The sequence below is a fragment of the Diceros bicornis genome, chromosome 24 (assembly GCF_020826845.1).
Source record: "Diceros bicornis minor isolate mBicDic1 chromosome 24, mDicBic1.mat.cur, whole genome shotgun sequence".
NCBI classification, from domain to species: Eukaryota; Metazoa; Chordata; class Mammalia; order Perissodactyla; family Rhinocerotidae; genus Diceros; species Diceros bicornis.
The window spans coordinates 25156388-25179051 of record NC_080763.1 but is presented as its reverse complement, the minus strand read 5'-3'; the positions used below and the strand labels follow the sequence as shown (position 1 = coordinate 25179051).

At 45.9% G+C, this 22664-nt stretch overlaps 1 protein-coding gene across 2 annotated transcripts in view; it reads left to right on the top strand.

Annotated features, from left to right (window-relative positions):
* Positions 1-25: 25 nt before the first annotated feature.
* POMT2 (protein O-mannosyltransferase 2) overlaps positions 26-22664 on the top strand; it is a 43182-nt gene continuing 20543 nt past the window's right edge. Inside the window, exons 1-8 of one of the 2 annotated variants that reach the window (XM_058567435.1) lie at positions 26-474; positions 7873-7957; positions 12494-12598; positions 14356-14464; positions 16210-16318; positions 17873-18032; positions 19366-19472; positions 20165-20247. In XM_058567435.1, coding sequence (XP_058423418.1) covers positions 26-474; positions 7873-7957; positions 12494-12598; positions 14356-14464; positions 16210-16318; positions 17873-18032; positions 19366-19472; positions 20165-20247 — 1207 coding nt within the window. The remainder of the gene's footprint in view (positions 475-7872; positions 7958-12493; positions 12599-14355; positions 14465-16209; positions 16319-17872; positions 18033-19365; positions 19473-20164; positions 20248-22664) is intronic. The other variant, XM_058567436.1, reaches the window with a different exon arrangement.

Genomic DNA, 22664 nt, shown 5'->3' with positions numbered 1-22664 from the left:
GCGCGCCCGGCCCTCGCGGCCCGTCATGCTCTGCGCCACTAGCCGCCTCCTAGCGGCGACGGCGCTCCCCGCCCAGCCCAGAGGCGGGGGCCCCGCGCCCCGCTGCCGGCGCAGGGAACTACATTTCCCAGGGCACCCCGAGCTGTCCCTTTGTGACTTCTTGACGGGGCAGCTCGTAAGACCTAGCGTGCCTGCGGGCCGGAGGGCCATCCTGAGGAGGGGAAGGATGCCGCCGGCGGTGGGCAGGGGCCTGGCAGGGTCCGAACTGCGTCCCCGGAGGGGCTGCTGTGGGCCCCAGGCCGCTAGGGCCTTGGGCCCGGATGTGGCCACAGAGGCTGCAGCGCGCAGCCTCAAACGGCCTGCTCCGGGCTCGCGGCGCTTCGAGGCGGCCGCCCGGTGGGCCCTGCTGGCCCTGGTGACGCTGCTGTCCTTCGCCACCCGCTTCCACCGTCTGGACGAGCCGCCGCACATCTGGTGAGTGACAGGAGGGACTCGGCGGGCGCCATGGCAACCGGGTGGGCGGGGACGCGCCCTCTGATTGGTCCGGGGGCACGGAGGGGGCGGGATTCATGGGAGGAGGGGCGGGGCCGCGCTGGAGGGGAAACTGAGGTTTCTGGTGGTTGCCACTGGCCAGGTGCAGTGTCTGTGAGACGAATCTTTTTGCTGTGGGGGGTGGAAGTGGGATTCCTTAGGACCTGAGGAAGCAGTTGGGTTATGTTGCAGTGTCTTACCGGGCTCTCAAACTGTGGCTTTTAAAGGTGCTTTGAAGTTTCCAAGGAGAATGGGAAATTCTTAGTACAGGTTTTTCTAAGGCCTGAGTTCCTAATCTGCAGGATTTCCGGGCATCAACAGAGGGGAAAATTCCTAACTGAGTGCCTTCATCCTCGGGAGCAGGGACAACTTGTGTGTCCAAGGATGGTGACAAGTGTCCCAGGAAGCAGGTCTGGGGTCATCCTGTGAGGAGAGACTTGTTTTCTTAAAGTTTTTGTCTTGTAGGACTCAGTTTCAGGAGTCAGATTTCATTAGATAAGCTTAAAAAGTCTCTAGCTGGAAGGAGGAAGAGTTTTACACAATCTGAAAATGGTTAATTTGTCAGGCCAACAAGTGATATCATGTTTTCTCAGTATCGCTGAGGAGAAAGTTAGTGTAGGAAATGTTAGAGATGGAACTCCTTGACCAAGAGTCAAGCAAGCAAGCTACCCAACTATCAGGTTACCCTACTTGGAAGTTAATAAATTAGCTCCTTATTGTTTCATGAGTACCGGCAGAAGACACGAGACTCCTGGGTCTGAGACAAAGGACTTATTACTCACAGGCACAGGAAGCAGGATGAACTTCATGTTGGATTCAGTTTCTCATGCCCTCAAGTCCCACAGAGTGACGCTGTGGGCTCAGATGGATGACTGCACGTACAGTGGGTTGCCTCGCAGCTAAGGAACAACAAGCTTGGGGAATCTACTGTTTTGTGTCAAGCATTAAGCAAGCTTACTCTTTGTCCTGGAGAGAGACATTAACTCATCTCTCAAGGTTGCTTGGTGCAAACACAACTCTGAGAAATGGCCCAGGTAAAGTGCAGTCAGGGCCTCGCACTCTTGCCATACCCAGCGAGATGTGTGGAAGTACAAGAGACCCATGGAGGATTGTCTCTCCCAACAGTCTCACCCCTTGATCCTACACTGTCTTGGCTTCTAGCCGATTTTCACATGAATATGCAACTCTTTTGGCTACTCTGATTAACCTGGCTGACAGAGGCAGGAACCAGATCTGTTCAGTTTGTCTCATACAGCATTTAAGGCTACACTCAGCAAGACTCAAAGCAGCAGGATGAGGCCAACCTGTGGTGTTAACCTCAACCATGCCCTCCAGGGTTCTGGATTCAGCCACCTGTGAATAATTGTGTGGGGGGTGGAGGGAGGGAAGGACCGGTAAGTCTTATTTCAGATAGCTGGAAAGTAGTCTAAGACCAGTCTGTTATCTATTATGATCTGTGCACAGGTGTTCAGACCCCTGATCTTTGGTGTCATGGCTAATAATTACAATGGGTCCCTTCATTTAAAAAGAAAAAAAGCAACTCCCGTGCCTGATGGAAAGACATTCCATGGCCCATTCTTCCTGTCATCCTAGCATATTACCTGAAGAGGTGCAGGTCACTCCAGTTCAGGATTTTTTGTTAAATTTTATTTGGATCACCATTAAATTTGATTTAGATCACCATTACAGTGGTTTGGTTAAGCCACATGGGCAGTGAGTGTCACTGAGTGGTTGCCGCCCCAATCACTATTCAAGGCATAGCCTAAGGCCTGTAGGGTGTCAGGAGAAGCATATGAATTTGTATCAGTCAGACTGATAGAAGGTTGTGCTGGTCTGTGTTTGCACACAGATGAGGGAGGTCCATATTTGGGAGTTGGTGTTGATGTCATCAGGCAAATCAGAGCAGGTCAGATTGTCAGCTATAGCTGCCACTTGACTTATTAGTACCATATGAATGTTTTGCTAGGGTGGGTGCTGGGCCTAGGGGACAAAGAGACCATTGTTTCCCTTCTCTTTACATTTCCAGGAGTCTAAGATATTCTCTTCCCAGGTGCCAGGGTTGTTTCTGTCCTTCCAATGCCATATAATCAGTGTGTCCCACTCTAGTACCTGTAACTTCACCTTTTCTCCAATTATCCTCTACTAATATCCAGACCTTTTTGCCAAAGGCCTTGTTAGAAAATTGACAGGGACTCATTATTAATGTCTCCCACCTTGGCCCATGTGAGCCACTGTAGGGGGACTTGACAAGCTGTGTACTCAACCAAGTGATCATTATCTTTATGCTCTAGAACCATGTCACTCCAACAACAAAATCCAGGTGACTGAATGAGAATTAAATTTGAATCCCATAGACATCCCCAGGCTGATCTGGAGTTGCTGTTAGGGGAAAGAAAGACAAATCATACCCAGGAATACTCGAGGAAGAATCTCAAATTTTCAAAATACGTTTATATAATCTACTCCTTTTGTCCTGATCATCACCCAGTTGGTGGCCAAGAGGAGATGAAACCTTTCTGGTGATGACTGTATTAGGTGACCAAACTGCTTTACTGAGGTGTGTGAACCAGGAGGAGGTGAGGGAAGCAGAAATCTTTTTGAGAAGACTATTCAGTGCTTGACAATATCAGATGCCTGTGGATGGTAGGGAGTGTGGAATGTCATCAGATACCTTGACTATTTGCCCATTATTGCTTGGCCGTTGCAAAAAAAGGTACACTATTGTCAGACTGTAGATGGTTTGGAAAGCTGAAAACATAACTTTTTTTTTTCTTTTTTTGCTGAGGAAGATTCACCCTGAGCTAACATCTGTTGCCAATCTTCCTCTTTTTTGGCTTGAGGAAGGTTGTCCCGGAGCTAATAACATCTGTGCCAGTCCTCCTCTGTTTTGTATGTGGGTTGCTGCCACAGCATGGCTGACGAGTGGTGTAGGTCCGTGCCCAAGATCTGAACCTGTGAACCCAGACCGCTGAAGTGGTGCCGCCGAACTCAACCACTGCGCCACAGGGCTGGCCCCCGACATAGTTTTGTTTTAAGCGCCACAGTGGTATATTTAGACTCAGATGATTGGACTGGAACAACATCATCAACACCATAACCTGAGAAAGTGTTAGCAGCAGTGAGGCATCGGTGATAATCTGGAAAGTCCTGATATAGTCAGTTTCCTTGGAGTGGGCAGGGTCAATGCCCTGGGTAATGTGGCTGCCTTTACTGCAGACAAACAGGCCAGCTTTTGACAGGCGTCACAAGTCACGACAGTGCAGTGGTGGCTTCTGCTTCAGAAACATACAGTCCTTTACTTCGTGCCCAGCCTGTTATGGTGGATGTGTTGGTACACTGATGAATCCAGATGGCAACGGCAGTAGTCTGGGTGGTGCAGCTTGATCAGCAGCTTGATTCCCGTCAGTCTTACCAGAATGCCAGCCCTTACCATGGGCATCTACATGAGTGGCCCAGAGTGTCCCATCGGCAGGCAACCATGACTTTCTTCAACAGTTCTTTACTCTGAAGAGGGGTATTTTTAATTTCTCAGTGTATGGTCTTCCAAGTGGCACACGAGATGGCTAGGCTAATGGCAAAAGCTCAAGAGTCAATAAAAATATAACTTGTCTGTTTCTTAGGAGTATTGTCTGAGGCAAGAGTGATGACTTTCAGTTCAGACCTTTATGCCGATCAACTCTTACCACAGTCAGCCTTCCAGAGTTGTCACTGGGGCTGGGTGACTACTGCTGCCCAGTGGACACCTTCAGCTTTTAATGTGGCGTAGCGGTCAGTGAACCAGGCACAGGCACTGAGAGGAACCTCTGTGAATCAAGGGCCCTACTGAGGCAGCGGCTTTCCTTCAGGTGGTGGAGTGGAAGATAATTTCTCTCAGAGAGGGTGCTGCAATCTCTTCATGTAAAATCAAGATGCCGCTAGGGCCATGCTGGCTATCCTCTTGAACATACCTTTTACATGTGACCAGCAAGGCTTGTTGAGCCCTTCTTTTGTTATCCATAGATTGGGGCAATATCAGGCCCAAGAGTCCTAAGGTCTTCATGGGTCAGGCATTCAATTTCAACAAGAGTTTAGTAGTAGGTTGACAGCTGCCCCTTTTAGGAAGTATGTACTTGGTGCCTGTGTCCAGCAGATGGCGCTGTTGTCCTGGAGACTGGCCTCTCTCTAGCAGCCATTATGTCTTGGAAGCTATGATTTCCCTCTCTCTTTTTGGGATTTATATTATTTTTCAACCACCCAGGAGGGGACAAGATCACCTCTCAACACACAGCAGTCTGTCAATGGGATAGTCCTCTTTGACACTGATAGGATCAATACCAGTTATACATTCAGCAGTGGGAGCCACAACAATAGTACAAGGGCACTACCCACAAGGTCACTTTACCTTCCCTTCCCCAATTGGAATTGACTCAGACCCTATCAGTTGAATTTGGACACTTTTTACCCCTCGAACTAACGCGTCTAATAGGCCTGCATCAGGAGCTACAGTGACAGCCACCCAGAGATTATGCCGTTCCCCAGTGGGGAGTGTGGGGAGTGCTGGATGCAGGGGGAGGGAAGGTTAGGATAGGCTTGGCACCTCTTCCTCCCAGTGAACTTACCTGTGTCTGGTGAGCCCCCGGGCTTAGGGGCCCTTTTCCTTCAGTCCCCGTACACACTGTTGTGGCTCTCCCTGTAGACCTCAGCACCTTTGGTAACCCTTGCACCTAGCAAGTCCTCCCCCCAGCCCATGGGATTGAGTAGGGTGGCGATATGGGCCCCTGTATCCGATGGAGCCCTGAGTTTGAGTCCCTCTCCTCCCTGGAGATCCCCAGTGTACTAGGATGGGTGTATATGGCCTTCAGTCCCCTTTAGGGACAGGAAGACCTTGGCCCCACCTTTTATCATCTTACTCTTTGAAACAGCTGAGATTGTGGTGGGGGGGGGATCATGTGCCACAGAGGGAGAGAGTGGCTCTGAGCCACTAAGGAAGGCACATTCACTTTTGGCTTGAGCACACAGCACAAAGATCTTTCAAAGTTTTCGTTTTACCCTAAGTTCTATATTGAGTAACAAGGTTCTTACTGCTAACACCATTTATGTAAGCTTTAGAGGTTCTTGGTTCAGCAGCCACATCCATATTGCCTTTTGGCTGGGGCTGCTAGGCTTGCTGCCCCATTGTCATGATGACTTCTCGTCCTCCTTTTGCGCAGAAGAGAGTGAGCAGTAACCAAGGGTTACTGTAATCAGACAGTAATCAGTACAGTACAGTAACCAGACGGTTCGTTTCAATCCTGCCTCTCTCCACTCAGCCTCATTAGTAGGTAGGACAGTGGGGGACTCTTACTACCTCCCTTGCCCACCACTTGGGCAAGAGCATTCACTACCAGATTCCAGGGGGTCTTCTCATATCCCCTAATCTAGCCTGTGGGGGCCCTTGTCCTTTCTCTTACAGGAAGCTATGTCTCAGCATCCTGTGCTTGTCACCCAAAACTGTCAGGGTCTGGGATTTTATTTTACCCTACTTGCAAACTAATAAGTTAGCCTGTCTCTTTTATGGATGCTGGCAGAAGACAAAGTCCTGAATCAGAGATACAGGACGTTATTTCTCATGGCACAGCAAACAGGATGAGCATCAGCATGTTGGCATCAGTTCCTCTTGCCCCCAAAGTCCCATGTGACGCCGTGGGTCTGGGTGAATGCCTGTATGTGCAGTGGGTTGCATCACAGCTGAGGAATACTGAGCTTGGGGAGTCTACTGTTTTATAATAAGCAGCAAACGAGACTGTTCTCTGTCCCAAAGGGAGAGGCCAGCTCTTCCCTCAAGGTTGCTTGTTGCAAACACGACCCTGAGAAATGGCCCGAGTACAGAGCAGTCAGGACTTTGCATTCTTGGCATACCCTGCAAGGTCTGTGGGAGCAAGAAAGAGCCAGGGAGCACTCTCTCCCAACACAAACATGCAATGAAAGCCAAGAGGAAATGTAAATATTACTACTAGTTTGACTTGGGAAATTTTTGAAGTAAAAACCTCATACTCCTTTGCCAGTATGTTTCCAAACAGACTTCAGAACTAACCACAGATGTTGGGACAGTTTAAATAGGGCCCAGCATGTGTGGGATGTTATAGTCTACAGGGTTCTTTCGCATGTGTTATCTGATTTGTGCCCTGATACCTCCCTGTGAGGGGGACGTGGCAGACACTATTATTGTCTTCATAGTGTAGTGAGAAAAGAGACCCAGAGAGGGTGAGTGATTTTGCCAGGTCATGCTGTGAGTAAGTGGTGGAGCTGGGACTGGATCTCTCTCTGCAAATCTGTCTTGTCACACTGCTTGGAAGTTATTTCTCTCTTTGACATCACCATGCCACTCTCCTTACTTCATGTCAAACAGTGTGCTTCACATATGCAGAAGTAATTTACTCGTCTGCCTATCTATTGGACCCACTGAGTGAAAAAAAAAAAAGAACCGTACGTTTTTGGGGAAAGCGTGTTTTGCACCTAATGTTGTAGGTTGGTAATAACTGTGTGTGGAAGCTGACCTGATGGATAGTCACTAGAAAGCAACCGTTCTTCTGAGCTACGGGGAGAGACTGACAAACAGCAATGGCCAGGCTCTGCTGGATAACTGGGCTGCTGCTGTAAAGCCCTCATGTAGGGTGTGAAAAGGTTTATGTGGTTGTATAGAAGAACAAGATTTTTGCATTTTGTTTAAAAGCTAATATATTAGAATCATTGGTTTACTTGCAAAATAATTTATGCATTGAGGATAGGTTTTAGATAGGCTCTTAGTAAGAAAGCCCTGAATTTGTATATACTAGTTAGTTTATTATAATAAGATCAGTGAGTTCGGAGTCAGCAGGTTAATTATCACAAGATTGATGAGCAAAATCATACTCCTGTGACACCCGTGGTTTAAAGGCTGTTACTGATCAGTAGCCCACAGGGTAGTTTGTAATAACAATAGAAATGTAGTTTCTAGTAGCAAAATAGGCTCAGGGTTAGAAGTGAACAGACTTGGAAGAAAACTCTTGCTATAAACCTTTCTATAGTATAGGAAAACTCTTGTGCTTTTAAAGTAAAACTCAAGATACAGAATGAGTATAGATTTAACTTAAGTTTTTGGTAACTTTTATGGTAAATATTTTCTAACTTTTCTTATCTATCTAAATGAAGGTTAATGACCACCTGATGTTTTGCTTCAAAACATTTGTCAAAAGCTTTTTTTCTTTTAATCCAAATTTTCTCTTTAATTGCTTGAAACTCATAGCCTTTGGTTTTGACAGTAATTTTAACCATGCTTTGTTAAGGCTATTTGGGTTGTATGCTAATTTAAAGTTCTCATTTCTCTTTCTGTTTTCCCCTTAGTTGGGATGAGACTCACTTTGGAAAAATGGGAAGTTACTATATCAACCGAACCTTTTTCTTTGATGTGCACCCGCCTCTGGGAAAGGTGAGCAGTGTGGTGAATGACAGCTCTCTCCTAAGGGTTGGAACCAAGTCTCAGTTTTAGATTTAATTCTTGAGCCTGTAGAAAGAATTCCCTGACATTCCAGACCAGCTGCTTTCATGGAAAATCTTTGGTGTTTTTAGGAGTCCTCTGGGCTCAGAAATGGAGTGTCCATCAACTAATGGATGGATAAACAAAATTTGGTATATATATACAGTGGAATACTATTCAGCCATAAGAAGGGAGCGAAGTACTGATACATGCTACAACATGGATGAATCTTGTAAACATTATGATAAGTGAAAGAAGTCAGACACAAAAGGCTACATATTGTATGATGCCATTTATATGAAATACCAGAATTGGCAAATCCGTAGAGACAGAAACTAGATTAGTAGTTGCCAGGATCTGGGGGGAGGGAGGATTGGGGAGTGACTGCAAATGGGTATGGAGTTTCTTTTTGGGGTGATGAAATGTTCTGGAATTAGGTAATGGTGGTGGTTGTGGAACCTTGTGAATATACTAAAAAGCACTGGATTGTACACTTTAAGATGGTGAATTTTATGGTATATGAATTTTATCTCAATTGAAAAAAAGAAAAAAGAAATGAGAGCAGGAATATGTACATAAAGCAGAAATAGCTTCAGGGAGCTGATTATCCACAAGGGAGCCAAACTCCTTCCCCGCCCCCTCCCCACTCCCAGCATGCACATTGTTTGCCCTGTACCTCTCGCCTGTTTTACAATTAGAAATTCCACCAATCAGAATTCATTTTACTCTTTTAAAAACAGACACCTCTGAGAAGGCTAATGGATTAGCCCTGGCATTCCCTCAGTCCTTTCTTCCTAACTGTAGGCTGTGATCTTTGGCATCAAGGGGACAGGAATTTGCCTCTTATGAAGTCGGGGAGTGATCTTGGAGTATGGAGTAATTAGGGATGAAGGCAGGGGGTGAGGGGAGGCAGGGGTGGTGATCTGTGACAGATGGACTTAGAGAAGCGAGAGCAAGGGCTTGGGACCAGGGAGAAGGCCCCTGCAAGTGGGAGGGGTGGAGAGAGAGGGATGTGGAATAGGTGGCCTATTTCAAAATTAGCTCTGAGCCCAGAGGAGTAGAAAATGTTATGCCTCTTCCTGTATCCTTTAGAAGATAACAACAATAAAAATAAGAGCAGTTGAACACTCAGTCTATTCTAGTTACTATAGATGCATTATCTTATGTAATCCTCAGAAAAACTCTATGAAGTAGGTACAGTTCTATCCCCATTTTGCAGATGGGGAAACTGGGACACAGAGAGGATAAGTAGTTTGCAGTGGGAGGAAAGCTAGTAAGTGGCAGAGTCAAGGTTCAGACTGGCTTAGAGTCTGCCCTCAGAACCATTACACCACACCGCGTCATGAGCTTGCCTTGCCCCAGTACTCACACTACAGCTGTTACTACCATAGAATTAAGCAACAGAACGTGTTGAATGTTTGTATTAGGTTAGCCTGGGAACCAGACGTCTGGTGGAGGTTTTTCATAGGAAGCCCAGACCAGTCTTTCAGCTGGGGACTGTCTGTCCATTTTTGGAGTCCCCTAGTGCTCAGCACAGTGAAGACATGCATGTGGGAGACACTGGCTGATTTGTTTTTACTGAAGCCTTGCCTTCCTCACATCCGGCCCCTGTGTGAAGGGAGAAATGTGAGCCTTCTTTCTAAGGCTGCCCCCTGGGAGTTCTGTCCCTCGGCCCCCTACTTGATCTCCTGATGGTCCCCTGCTCTACCTGGTTGAAAGAGAGTAATAAGCAAATACCCTGTGAGAGAGAGCAAAGTAGCTTTCATAGGTTCTGAAGCCAAGCCAGTCAAAGAATCAAAAAGCCCCTTGAAGTGGCGAGTGGGAAGTTTTCTCCTGCAGGACTGAGGCCAGTGTTCATCACTTCACACTGGCCCCTAGCCCTGGGTACCTGGGTGCTCCACTCAAATAGGTACTTTTAAAAGAAATAAAAATGCCTGCACATAATAAAAATGTGATCAGTACAGAAGGAAGTAAAAGGTCAAAAGCGGGGCCGGCCCGGTGGCGCAAGTGGTTGAGTGCGTGCACTCTGCTGCTGCGGCCCGGGGTTTGCCAGTTCGGATCCGGGGCACACATTGACGCACCGTTTGTTAGGCCATGCTGTGGCAGCGTCCCATATAAAGTAGAAGAAGATAGGCACGGATGTTAGCCCAGGGCCAGTCTTCCTCAGCAAAAAAGAGGAGGATTGGCAGATGTTAGCTCAGAGCTGGTCCTCCTCACACACACAAAAAGGTCAAAAGCTACCTTTCCCAACTTTTCTATTCCTCAGAGATAACGATGGTCACCTTTGTTAACAGTTTTTTCTATCTCCTCTCAGAAATTTCTCTATGCAAATATAAGTGTAAATGTATTTATACGTGTACACATGAACAACACTATATATACAAATGGGATCAGACTAAACTTGTTCAACAACTTGTATTTTAAACGTGGTATATCTTAACTTCTTTCCTCATTAGCACATAAAAATGTACCCCATTCTTTATAATGGTGATGTATTATCCCATTATACAGATGTGCCATAAATTATTTTACCCCTCTTCAATTGGTGGGCATTTAATGTTATTTCCAGTTTTTAGCCATTACAAAAGATATTGCATTGACCATCCTTGTACATCTATCTTTTCATAGTTGTGCAGGTGTATCTAAAAGATTCTCAGCAGCCAAACTAGAGAGTCAGAGAATACAGACATTTAAATTTGTGTTAGATATTACTAAGTTTTCCTGCAAAAATATTGTAATCATACATACTCCCACCAACAGTGTATGAGGGCGCTTGCTTCCCCCACATCATTGCCAGCACTGATGTGATCATACTTTCAAAACCTTGCCAATTTGAGACTAAAAAATGGTATATCACTGTTTTCATTTGCATGTCTTGATGAGTTAGGTTGAACATTTTCTTCATGTTTATTAGCCATTTGTATTTTGTTTTATATGAATTTGCCCATATTTCTAGTAGATTTATCTTTTTTTGTTGATTTCAATGAGTGATTTAGTTAGGAAATTAGTTCAGGGCTACTGTTGACCTTAAGGGAACTGAATTTTGAGTGCCTGTTAAGTGCTTGGCATAGTGCCAGATGTTTTACCGACAACATCACCTCTAATCCTCACAACCCTCTGCAAGGAAGGTTTATTGCCTGTAGTTCAGAGATAGTAAGTGTTGTCCACAATCAGAGAGCTAGTATGTGGGGCACTGAGATCCAAACCATCTGTGCATTTCTTCACTCTACCAGATTAGCCAAGCGGTCTGGGAGTTTATACCAGCACCAGCTGGGTTTGTCCTCTGAGATCCCAGGTGGGAATGGGCATCCGTTTGATTGTCACCTGTCAGTTTTAGTTCATGTAGGTATTTGGATGGCTCTGTCTTTTCAATACCTTATATTGCTTTATATTAAATTAATTATGCTAAGTTAACTTCTGAGCCTTGGGATTCTTCTTTTTCTTTTAAAACAAGGCTTTGTAATCATTTACTGCTGAACTTGGGCTTCTGTACATTGACATGGAACTATAGAGAGTGACTCTGTTTAGAACTACTTGAAGAAAAAAGTGAGTTGGTTAGTGGTCCAAATCTGAGCCCCCACAAGCAGTGTTGCTGGGAGGGGCTTTCCTGACACAGCTTTTCTGTCCCCCCACACAATGTAACCTGAGCACAGGGGTCAGGCTGGGACAGCCTGGACTGTTACAGATGCTTGGTATTTGCTGACAATTTTTATAATAAACTGCTTCTGATTGCTTGGGTGGAAAAGAGAATTTTACACTGTTGATGGCCAAGGAAAGACAGAAATGAAGAAGCTGAGCCTCTTGAATGTCTTGAAGGATTCACAACTCACAGTCTCAGTTTAGAGTTGATTTGTTCTGGTTTAGGACTTGCTAAGGCTGCCTTCCTTTGGAATACTGGAAATAGGAGAAACCAGTCTCTAGCCTTTTGGCATTTTTTCCACTGGGACTGTTCTCTTCCCCTCTGCGGAAATGCGTCTGTCTTTGCACTTCTCTTTCCCATTTTCTTGCCTTCTCCCTATTCCTGGTGTGTAGCTAGCTCCTTGGCCACTTTTCTTTCTCCTCATTCTGACTTGGAACCCCAATTTCCTTTCAGTGGGCCAGTCTTCTGGGAATCAGCCCCTGCCCATGGCCTCCCCCAGAAGCTGTCATGTTTTATTTCTTAGCAAATGAATAAGGCTGCATGAGAGAGCCTGTCACTGGCCCTGCCCTTCAAATTGTGGGATTTCTTTCTTCCTAAGTGTTCAATCTACACTGTTCTCAAGAACTTGGCCTTAATACAATAGAGGATTTGTTTCAAGCAGTGAGCTCTATAGACAAAAGATTCTTTGCTCTGTAACAGCTGCAGGAGAAAATGTCACACTGGCAACTCCTTCCATGGACAGTTGTCAAGGGAAGCTGAAGTCTGGGTGCAGCTGGGGGGAAGTCCAGGGGACAGAGGAATCTTCTTAAAGATCTCTCATGTTTTTATTTGTTCTCCTTTCTCCTCAGATGCTGATAGGTCTTGCTGGCTACCTGAGTGGATATGATGGTACCTTTTTGTTCCAGAAGCCTGGGGACAAATATGAGCATCACAACTACATGGGAATGAGAGGAGTAAGGCTTCCTGACTTGATATAGGCTGACTGAACCCTGGGCCCACACTCAGTCAGAAATGTTACAGTTGGAAGCCCTGGAGTGGTGGCAGATGTTGATAAAGGGACTTTGGAGTGGTAGGGGGAGGGGAGGATGATTGGACCCACATCCTGTAGTCGAGATTCAGATACAGAGATTCAGAACTAGGGTGAGTGAGAAGGGAGGGGGAGGCCACAGATAGTACAGAGATTACATAGATAGGAGCAAGCACACACTGTGACCTGTTACCTGCCCACGTGAGGCATCAGACTTCAGCTTGGAGAGCAGCCTGGGACCCAGGCAGCCAGGAGTCTCTTGCAGCCCTGACGTTGGCCTCAGCACGCTGGCAAGCTACATGTTCTTCCTCTCTGCGGCCACAATTGCTTGAGTATTGCCTGCCTCTGAGGGCCTTTTTTAAAGATTTCAGCATCCCTCACCCCTGTCACCAGGTTCATACTTCTTGCCCCATGAAGTTTTCAGGCACACAGAAGGGGTTTTCCAGTCTTTTAAGGGAGGCCATGTATTTGCTCTGAGTCCCAGCACCAGCCTTAATGGAGCATGGCAGGGCCTAAACACTCGACTCTGTTGGACTCCATAGCTGTAGCTAAATGAAACCTGCAGAAACTGACCTCCAACGTGGAGTTCTCAGAGCAGGTGGCATTTACAAGCTCCTTTCCTTGAGGAGCTCAAAGCACTTCAGATAAATGCTATGTGCTTATTTGAGCTAACCATTGGATGATTTGCATGGTCGTATCATGCCCTATTAAACAAGGAATGTCCCCTACCCTCAAGTTCGTATTCTTAAGTGATTCTGTGTCTTCCTAATGACTTTTGAACACCACATAGCATACATAATTGGATATAACCCTGACTCACTGTGGGCTTGCTATGGAAATTGAAATGGCCAAATATAACAGCCTCATTCCCTTCACACTAGGACACATTACTTTCTGTTGACAAAAATTGACAGCCGAAATGTGAGAATTTCCAATCCCCTGGGCTTGTGTATTTACTTTGATGGGCAGGGTAGGGAGGTGGAGAGATGGCTGGTGGTTAAAAACATAACAAAACAAAACAAAAGCCCTCCAGCTACTGAAGTGTCAATCAATCTTTTTTCCAAAATCAAAATACAACCTGTAGATTAAAGAGTAGTTTCTGGTGTGATTGAAGAAAAGAGCCAAGGGAGAAATAACAGAAATAACATTAGAATTCTCTAAAATATTAAAACACCTTTAGAGAGGTCTTTTTCAACTTGTACCCATAGTTTTGTAATGGAAGCTAATGTTTATTGAGTACTTTCTGTGTGTTAATGAAACTTGAGCTCATTTAACCTTCAGAGTACACCCTATGAGGTAGGAACTCTTATTTTTCACATTACACGCATGGGGAGGCTGAGATTCAGAGATCTGACTTTCTCAAGGTCACAGTTAGCAGTGATGGGGCAGTGCAACCCTGGAGTCCCCACTTGAAACCACTGTGCCATCCTACCCACAGCTTGCCGGCTAGACTTTGCTGATTTCATGTCCGTGTACAAGTTGGTGCTCAACGGGGACATAAATGTTGCTTGATTTGATGCATCACTGTTAACACCGTCCGTTTCTTATTTATAGATAGTCCAGGTGATTTTAGATCACCAAGTCATGGCTTCATTGGGGTCCTCCATCTTAAACATTAGCTAGTACCAAATCAAGCAGGTCCCTGATGTTTAGTTTAGCTGGTTATTTGATTTCCTTCCGTAGTTCTGTGCTTTCCTTGGTTCCTTGCTGGTCCCCTTTGCCTACCTCACGGTATTGGAGCTGTCCAGGTCCCTCCCGGCAGCACTGCTCTCCGCTGCCCTCCTCACCTTTGGTAAGTTGTCTTATTCCACGTTTCTTGGGAAATTGACTGCCACACTATGAATGTAGCTGGAAGTCAATACATTCAAGGATCCTTCCTATCTCTGGGCCCAGTTCTTAAGTGACTTTAGGATTGGGTAGATATATTATAAATCTCATTTTATTCACTAGTAATACTTAGATATATAAATACTTATATATAGCAAGCCTTTATATTATTGGAGAGGAGAATTGGCATGGGTAATCCCAAGGAATGGATTATCTCCCAGTTATCCACATTTGAGTTTGGAATGGATAATAAGATAAATTTGTGTGTGTGTGTGTGTTTGAAGGAGGCTTATAACTCTAATTCTGCTTCTCTTAGGTTACTGTCAAGATTGGTTTGCATTCCTTAAACTAATTTCAACTGAATCTAAGGGCAAATGCCTCAGAAGTAGCTGGGCAGCAGGGGATCGCAAAATGGGAACTTAAATATTTTCTGTGGATAATCCTCACATGGATAAATGAGAGATGATCCCTAGAAATTGATCCTGTTGCTATTCTTGTTCTTAGGAAAGTGAATTCGTGATTTCATAGAGCTTAACATTTAAAGAAGTCCAGACGAATTTAGATGGGTATTTTAGGGGTGATTCTGGCTTTGTTTTGCCAGATATGTTGCAAGATTATAGGGTCTCTGTAGAGAACTGGTGGCTTTTTCCTCATGTCTTTAATTTCCGTTTTCAGTTATTCATCCATTCAGCATTTATTCATTTTTCATTCAACAACTGTTTTTCAAGCATCTACCCTGTGCCAGACCACTTTTCTTGGTACTGATGAGGTACTGTGCTGTCGTGGAGCTTACCCACTAGTGGGGCAGACAGTAAATAAGCAAGTAAATTATAAGTCTGTAATGTAGCATCTTAAGCAGCACATGCAATGTAGAAAATAGAGCAGGGTAAGGGATAGAGTAATGAAGATGATTCTATTTTAGGTAGGGTGGTCAATGAAGAGCTCCCTGAGGAGGTGGCCTTGAGCAGAGACCTGAGTGAAGCAAAAGATTAAGCCATGCAGAGATCTGAGGGAAGAGTGTTCAGGCAGAGGGAACAGCATGTGTGGTGGTCCTGGTGTGAGACAGCACATGTGCATTCAAAGAACAGCAGGAAGGCCAGTGTGGCCAGTGGCGTGAATGAGGTGGAGGGAATTGGGAGAGGAGGTTGGATGGGTAGGGAGACCATGCAGGCTTTGGCAGCCGTCTTGAGGTGTCTGTTAGTCTGAGTGAGATGGGAAGACGTTGGAGGCTTTAAGCAAGGGCATGATGTAATGAAATTTTGTTTTAAAAAAAATCCCTTTGGTACCTGTAAGGAGAATAAACTCCCAACGGAAACCTCATGTAAAATGGTAAGACTCTATCCTAGGTGTAGGTAGTTTGTGGCTATATAAGCAGGGTGACAGAACTCCCTTTCTGATGGTGGAAATGAGGAAGAGCCCTCGTCTCAGGACTGCTCTATCTGACTGAATGACATGATCCTTTCTTGGGTCAAGGGCTTGAAAGCAGTGTGAGATACTGTTTCATATCATTGGGCTTTGGTGTGCTCCAAAGCTGTGGCCTTCCACGTTCCCGATGATCAGTGATGGCTCAGTGGCCCGTCTAATCTTGACTGCACAAATGCTCACATGCAATTAGTGCAGGAGGACTGTTTCTTGTTGCTGGGGCATTTGGTTCTCAGGGGGGGTCCCTCTCTGATTCTACTTTTTGACCACTGAGCTCGTGTTTTTCAGACACAGGATGCCTCACTTTGTCCCAGTACATCCTTCTTGATCCCATCTTGATGTTCTTCATCATGGCTGCCATGCTGAGCATGGTCAAGTACAACTCCTGTGCTGACAGGTCAGAAACACCATCTTTGTGGGGGGTGGGGTCAGAAACTGTGGCAGCTCCGGAATTTCTATAATAGACAGGGACAGGGTGGGTGCCTAGAGGACTTATCTTGAAGCTGAGTTTAAGGCAAGCATACTTTTTTTTTTTTTTTTAACTTAGATTGCCCATTTTAGATCATTAAAATAGATTTTAAAAAGTTTTCTGTAGATACTTTTATTTTTGCTTTGTATACATAAGACTAAGAAAATGTCAATTGTCTTTCTCAAGAATATTATTATTATTATTTTTACAGTGGGGATGGATTTGGGTACATATGGGTTTGTGGATATTATGGAGGGATCCTAATGCCTTCCCCCACCTCACCATCCTATAAGCCACCCGTTGACACCAATGCTGGTTAGGAGATCCCAGGACAACTTTATCCTTCACATCATCAGTCCTAGAGGGCAGGGCACCAGGATCAGTAGTGCTTGGGAACTGTTTGTCTCCCTGCCCTCAGTGGTTGCATTCAGTCCTGACCTAATGATGGGAATAATGTATATAAAGGCTGGCTAGAATGGTCCATACCAATCAGGAGGATCCCTGCAGGCCCTGGTCAGTTCGAAAGCTGTTCTGGAGGGCCTGCCTCTGAGAGAGTTGAACAGGTCATTCATTCTATTCAAACCAAAAGAGCTGGCTCCGCCTAGGCTTTTCCAGAAGTCGACTTGGCCAAGCTCATTAAATTACTTTATGCTAATAAAGCCTGATCCAGTGACCAGTAGGTTTTTCTGGCGTTGGGTTATCTTCTGCTTCTACCACATCCCCTTCCACCTGCCATTTTTTGAATACATACTATGTGCCAGGTACTGTGCTAGGAGTTGGAGGTATAGAGGTGCGTAGGTCTTGGCTAGTAAGGAGCATTCACTCTGGCAGGGGAGGTAGCCAGATAATCAGAAAATTGCAGCACAGAGTACTAGGTGCTATAAGTATAGCACACCTTGGAACCAACTACTGGGGTTAGAACCATGCTCCACTGCTTGCTAGCGATATTACTTAACCTCTCTGTACTTCGATTTCCTCATGTGTAAAAAGAGGCTAATAATAGGACCTACCTCATGGGGTTGTAGTGAAGGTTAAAGAGTCAGTATGTGTAAAGTGCTTGGAACAGTACCTGACACATAGTAAGTACTCAATAATTGCTGGCTTTTACAGGGCCCAGAGGTGACACAAAGGAGAGGGCTGTCTGAATCCAGCGGGCTTCTCTGGATTTTCCTTTTACTTCCGTGTGATTGGTCACTGCTGAAGCCTCTTGCTTACTTTAAGCCCTATGCTTAGCCAGGAAAGGTGTGGCCCCTCTCCCCAGAAAAAGATCCTGCTCACTCTCGCGCTGTGCTGCCTGCAGTTTCAGGGGCTTCACAGACCGCTCCCTGCTTGGAGCCATGCCATGGTCCCCTGAGTTGGGAACCCTTAAGATAGAGGGCTCAGCACAGCCTCTGAGTCAGAGAACCTCTGCCCTTTCCCACTGCTGCACTTGCTTTGAGTTTGGTTCCAGCTGCCAACTGAACTTATGTTGTTGGTTTTCAGGCCCTTCTCTGCCCCCTGGTGGTTCTGGCTCAGCCTGACTGGCGTGAATCTGGCTGGTGCTTTAGGGGTCAAGTTTGTTGGCCTCTTTGTCATCCTGCAAGTGGGGTGGAACACTGTTTCAGACCTTTGGCACCTGTTTGGAGACCTCAGTCTTTCATTGGTGAGCACCCAAGTGTTTGTAGAAATGTCTTTGCTCCCTGTTATTGCTCAGCAGAGCCAGTGGCCTTTCTCTGTCTCTGCTGTAGGCGGCAGAGTGGATGTGTTCTGGGCCCAGGTGGGCTGGATCTGGCTGCCCTCTGTAGGCATCATGACAGCAGGGAGTGGGCCATGGCTGAGAGGCCAGAGAGGTATAAAGGGAGAAGATGGACTAACATCCTTGGAATTCTCTTTTGGCATTTGTTTCTGTGTTGTTTTTTAAATGCTCTACAAACTACCCAGCCAAGGAATTCTGTCCAGCTGGGCTCATGCCAAATATATGGCAGACCCTGACTGCATGGGACCTTAGGTAAAATGGGTGGGATGACTTTCTGAACTCACAATTTTTTTTTCCTGACCCAGGGTCTCCAGATTTGGAGGCCAGTAAGGGCCTTTAGGGTTTATTACACTATTATTTATTAAGAGCTGATTTTGTGTCAGGCACTATTCAAAATGCTTTACCTTCATATCTCATTTACTTCTCATAACAATCCTTTGAGGTAGGTAGTTATTACCCTCTCTTTACAAATGAGGAACTCGAGACCTAGAGAGGTAATAACGTTCCCAAGGTCATACGAGTAGTAAAAGGTAGATCTAGGATTCAGACTCAAGGGTGGCTAACTCCAGGCCTCAACTGCTTTGCTATACTGCTTCTCCATCACCTCTGAACTAAAGTCCCAACAAGTTTGTTTTTTCATTCAGAAAATATAGACAGACCATCCACTGAGTGTGAAACACGGAATATACAGATGAATAAAACAAAGATTCCTGCCCTCTAGAGACAATGGAGAGAGAGAAATAAATTAACAGGCAATTATAATCTGGCCAACAAGTACTGTGAGAGCAGAGGAGAGCACCAGCCCAGTCTCAGGCGATCCAGGAAGGCTTCTGGGAGGAAGCTGAGGCCTGAAGTTAAAATAAGGAGCAGTTGTCCGTGTGGTGGGTGGGGCTAGCACAGGAAGCATGAGGAAGTACAGGGAGTTCAGTGTGACTGGGATGTAGAGGGGACTAATGAGTGACAATGCTGAAGATGCAGGCAAGGCCTTGTCGGCAGCACAGTAACAGTCTTCCTGGGTGAGGGCCTGGACAGGCAGCAGAGGGCTGACCCATGTTCAACCCCCTGCAGTGCTTGGGTGGTGGGGTGTTATGGAAAGGCTTAAGGTTTACACATATTCTTCTTTCTTGTTGGCCATTAGTGTTTTAACTTTTTATGATATGACTTATACATGAAAACTTGTGTGTAACGCACATATAAGGCATGAGGAATGCCTAGCACCCCACACTGGCTCTGTTTGCAGGTAACCATGGGAAAACACCTGACTGCTCGTATCCTGTGCCTCATAGTGCTGCCCCTGGCTCTCTACACAGCCACTTACGCTGTTCACTTCATGGTGCTGAATAAAAGGTACAGCAGAGCCTTTCCAGACTCTTGCTTCTGGTCTTCTGTTGCCTCTAAGCCCGTGCATGGGCCCTGTGATTTCCTTGGTCTGTGGTTGGGATGATAGGAGGGAGACCCAGGGTTTTTTCCTGTTTGTTTCCTCCTCTGTTCTATCTTTTGGGTATCCAAAGGTCTCAGAAAGGCCAGCACCCTGACCTGAAGGAAGAGGAGAATTTCCTAATAGCTAAACTGCCCTTTGTCTTTAAACAAAGTCCCTTGTGCTTAACAGGGATGGGCCACCATAGGGGCGTGCAGTTGGAGTGAGGATAATAATACAATAACACCAGCTGCAGCTCCCATTTCACAAATAGCTGCTGAGTGTCGAGAACTATGTTCAGCATTTTGTGCACATTATCTCATTTAATCATAATCATTTTTGAGTTCTTTTGATTTTTTTTTAAATTCTCAATTTATAAATGAGGAACAGAGGCTAAACCGAGTTAGGTACTTCCTAAGGTCACCTTGCTAGTAAGTGGCTGAGTTGGGATTTGGACCCCAGTTTCTCTGACTCTATCACCTGTGTCTGTCCCCTGATAGCACACTGCCACTCCGGTTGTACCTCTTGTAAACTAACTGCACAGAGCTCTTCCTAGGGTTCCTAGGAAATCACAAGTTCACTCCGTTAACTTGGCTGTCTGCTGCTCCTCCTTTCCCCACAGTGGTCCTGGTGATGGTTTCTTCAGTTCTGCCTTCCAGGCCCGGCTTTCAGGGAACAACCTTCACAATGCTTCCGTCCCTGAACGTGAGTGTCTCTTGGCCTTTACGAAGGTAGAAGGCAGAAGGGTTTCCTGGGAGTTGAATTGGAAAACACGAGTATGATAGCTTGAGTTTTTTTAGCCTGTATATGGCAAAGTGGGAGAAAGATCCAGTTAGATCTCGTATGAGCATTCAAGAGAGGGAGTCGGGGCACAGGAAGTGCAGAGGAAGACGTCCTGAGCTATGAGCTCTTTGACCCTAAGGAACAACTTCTCCGTTGTGGCGGGGGAAGCATCCAGGCCAGCTCTGTGGGAAGGCCAGCCAGAGAGAATCTGGTAAAAGAACAAGGCCCTTCAGGGCTAGTGGTCAGTTTCCACCACAGTGTTCTGTGACTCACATCCGTTCACTTATTCACAGATAGTAACTGAGCAAATGTTAACCACACTGGAGGCTATAGATGGATGCCTTCCAGAGTATAGAGTCTAGTGTAGAGGGTCTCTACCTGATATGACCGTGTGTGTTAAGTATATAAAGAGGGAACACAGAGCTATGGGAACCGAAGGTGTGAGAGATCACTTCTGCCAGGGGGTTGGAGGGGATCAGATGTACATAGAGAAAGTTGCCTTGGAGTCAGGCCCTGGAAGAATGGGTAGATTTCAACAGATGGAGAGGAAGGAGAGGGCATATTGGGCAGAAGGGACAGCATGATCAAAGCCAAGAACAGGGAAAAACCTAAGGCACAGGTTATGTGCAGAAAAGTACTGGAAGATAAGGTTGAAAAGATAGGTTGGGCCCAGATTATGAGGGTTTGAAAAGTTTGGATGAGGTATTCGAGTTCATTAAACAGACAGTGGAGACCCAGGGGGAGGTCTTTGAGCAGGGAGGAGGCCAGGAAAGCTGTACTGTAGGGAGATGACACTGGTGGAAAAGTATAGGATGGGTAGGGAGGAGATGGGATTGGAGACTGGGGATATCCTCTGGAAAGCTATTGCAGGGACTCGAGTTGGGCATGGTGGTAGCAGCCACAGGGGAAGGGAAACTGGCAAATACAAGGGAGATTGGACATGGAAAGCAAGGAAGAAAGATGTCACTGAGGACTTGAGCCCAATCGCTGAAGACTTGCCTTTCCTGAAGTCAAGGACTATGTATTTCAGTCTCTCCAGTGCCTTGCATGGTGCCTAGAACACCGTGGGCCCTCCAAGACCATGGAAAGAATGAGAAATAGGAAATCAGGTAAAAAAGTTGGTTTGGAAAGGCCGATATTGGGTTCCACATTTGAGAGATTGACTTTCAGATGCTTGGGGAAATCTGTGCAGTGGGGCCAGCAGGCTTGGGGCTGATGCTTTCAAAGGAGCAATCAGTTAAGTAAAGTGGTAATTAATGCTGTGGCAGTGGCTGTGATCTGTAAGGAAACTGTAGAAAGAGAAAGAGAACAGGGCTGAGGTCAGGTCATTGGGGAATGCAGGAGGAAGGAGGTAGAGGAGGAGCAGTCCGTGAGGGAGTATGGGATTGAGAAGGGGGAACACAGAGCATTTCAGGAAGCAAAGGTGGTCAGCAGTGTGCAGGGCTGCATATGTTGGCCTGCAAGAGAACTTAGAAAAATGGAACTGTGAAGTTTAGCAAATTCCTACTCATTATTTAAAATGCCTAGCTCAGCTGTGATCTCTTCCATCAAGCCATCCTCTTTTACTCTTTGGGTGAGAATTCATCCTACACTGCTCTGGGCTCCCACATGTCACACATTGTCACACCTTTGCTGGAGCATTTGCCCACTGTCATGTGTCCCGGTTCAGAGCCAAGACTGGACTCTGCCAGGGCCGCAGCCAGGCCTCCTCCACTTCACTGTGTAATTGATATAGTGTGTTGACCAAATGAATGAACAAAAGGAGACAGGAGTAGGCCATTGTTGGTGGACCTGTTTCAGTGGAGTCAGGGTTGGTGGGGCAGCCAGATTACAGGGGGTTGAGAAGAGGGACAGTAGTAAGGAAAAGAGGCTTCTCAATAACCCAGGGCCTGCGAGAGGAGGGGATGCTCTTGGGTAAGCTGTTCACTCTGGGGTGGTGGTGTTTTTTTTTAATTCAGTGTAAAAAACCCCCAAACACCACTGAACAGTTACTTTGTATGGTACTAGATTCAAAAGGCACAAAAGGATATATAGTGAAAAGTCTATCTTAACAGTCTATCATAAGATTATATCTTGGAGAACATTCCAGATGAAGACGTAAAATGCTTCTTCCTTCTTTATTCCACTGAATGTATGTATAGACCTTGACTGAAGGACAAGTTGTTTCTAATCTTTTGCTATTACAAACAGTGCCTTGATAGTAACATTGTTAATACCCAGCTTCTTCTGAAGTCCTTAGGAGGGAGGGGGGAGGGCAGCGCATAAGTGAGACCCTGTAGTGAACTCCCTCTTGAGTAGGCTCCATTGGAGTGAGAGGGCCACTGGCATTCTACTTTAGA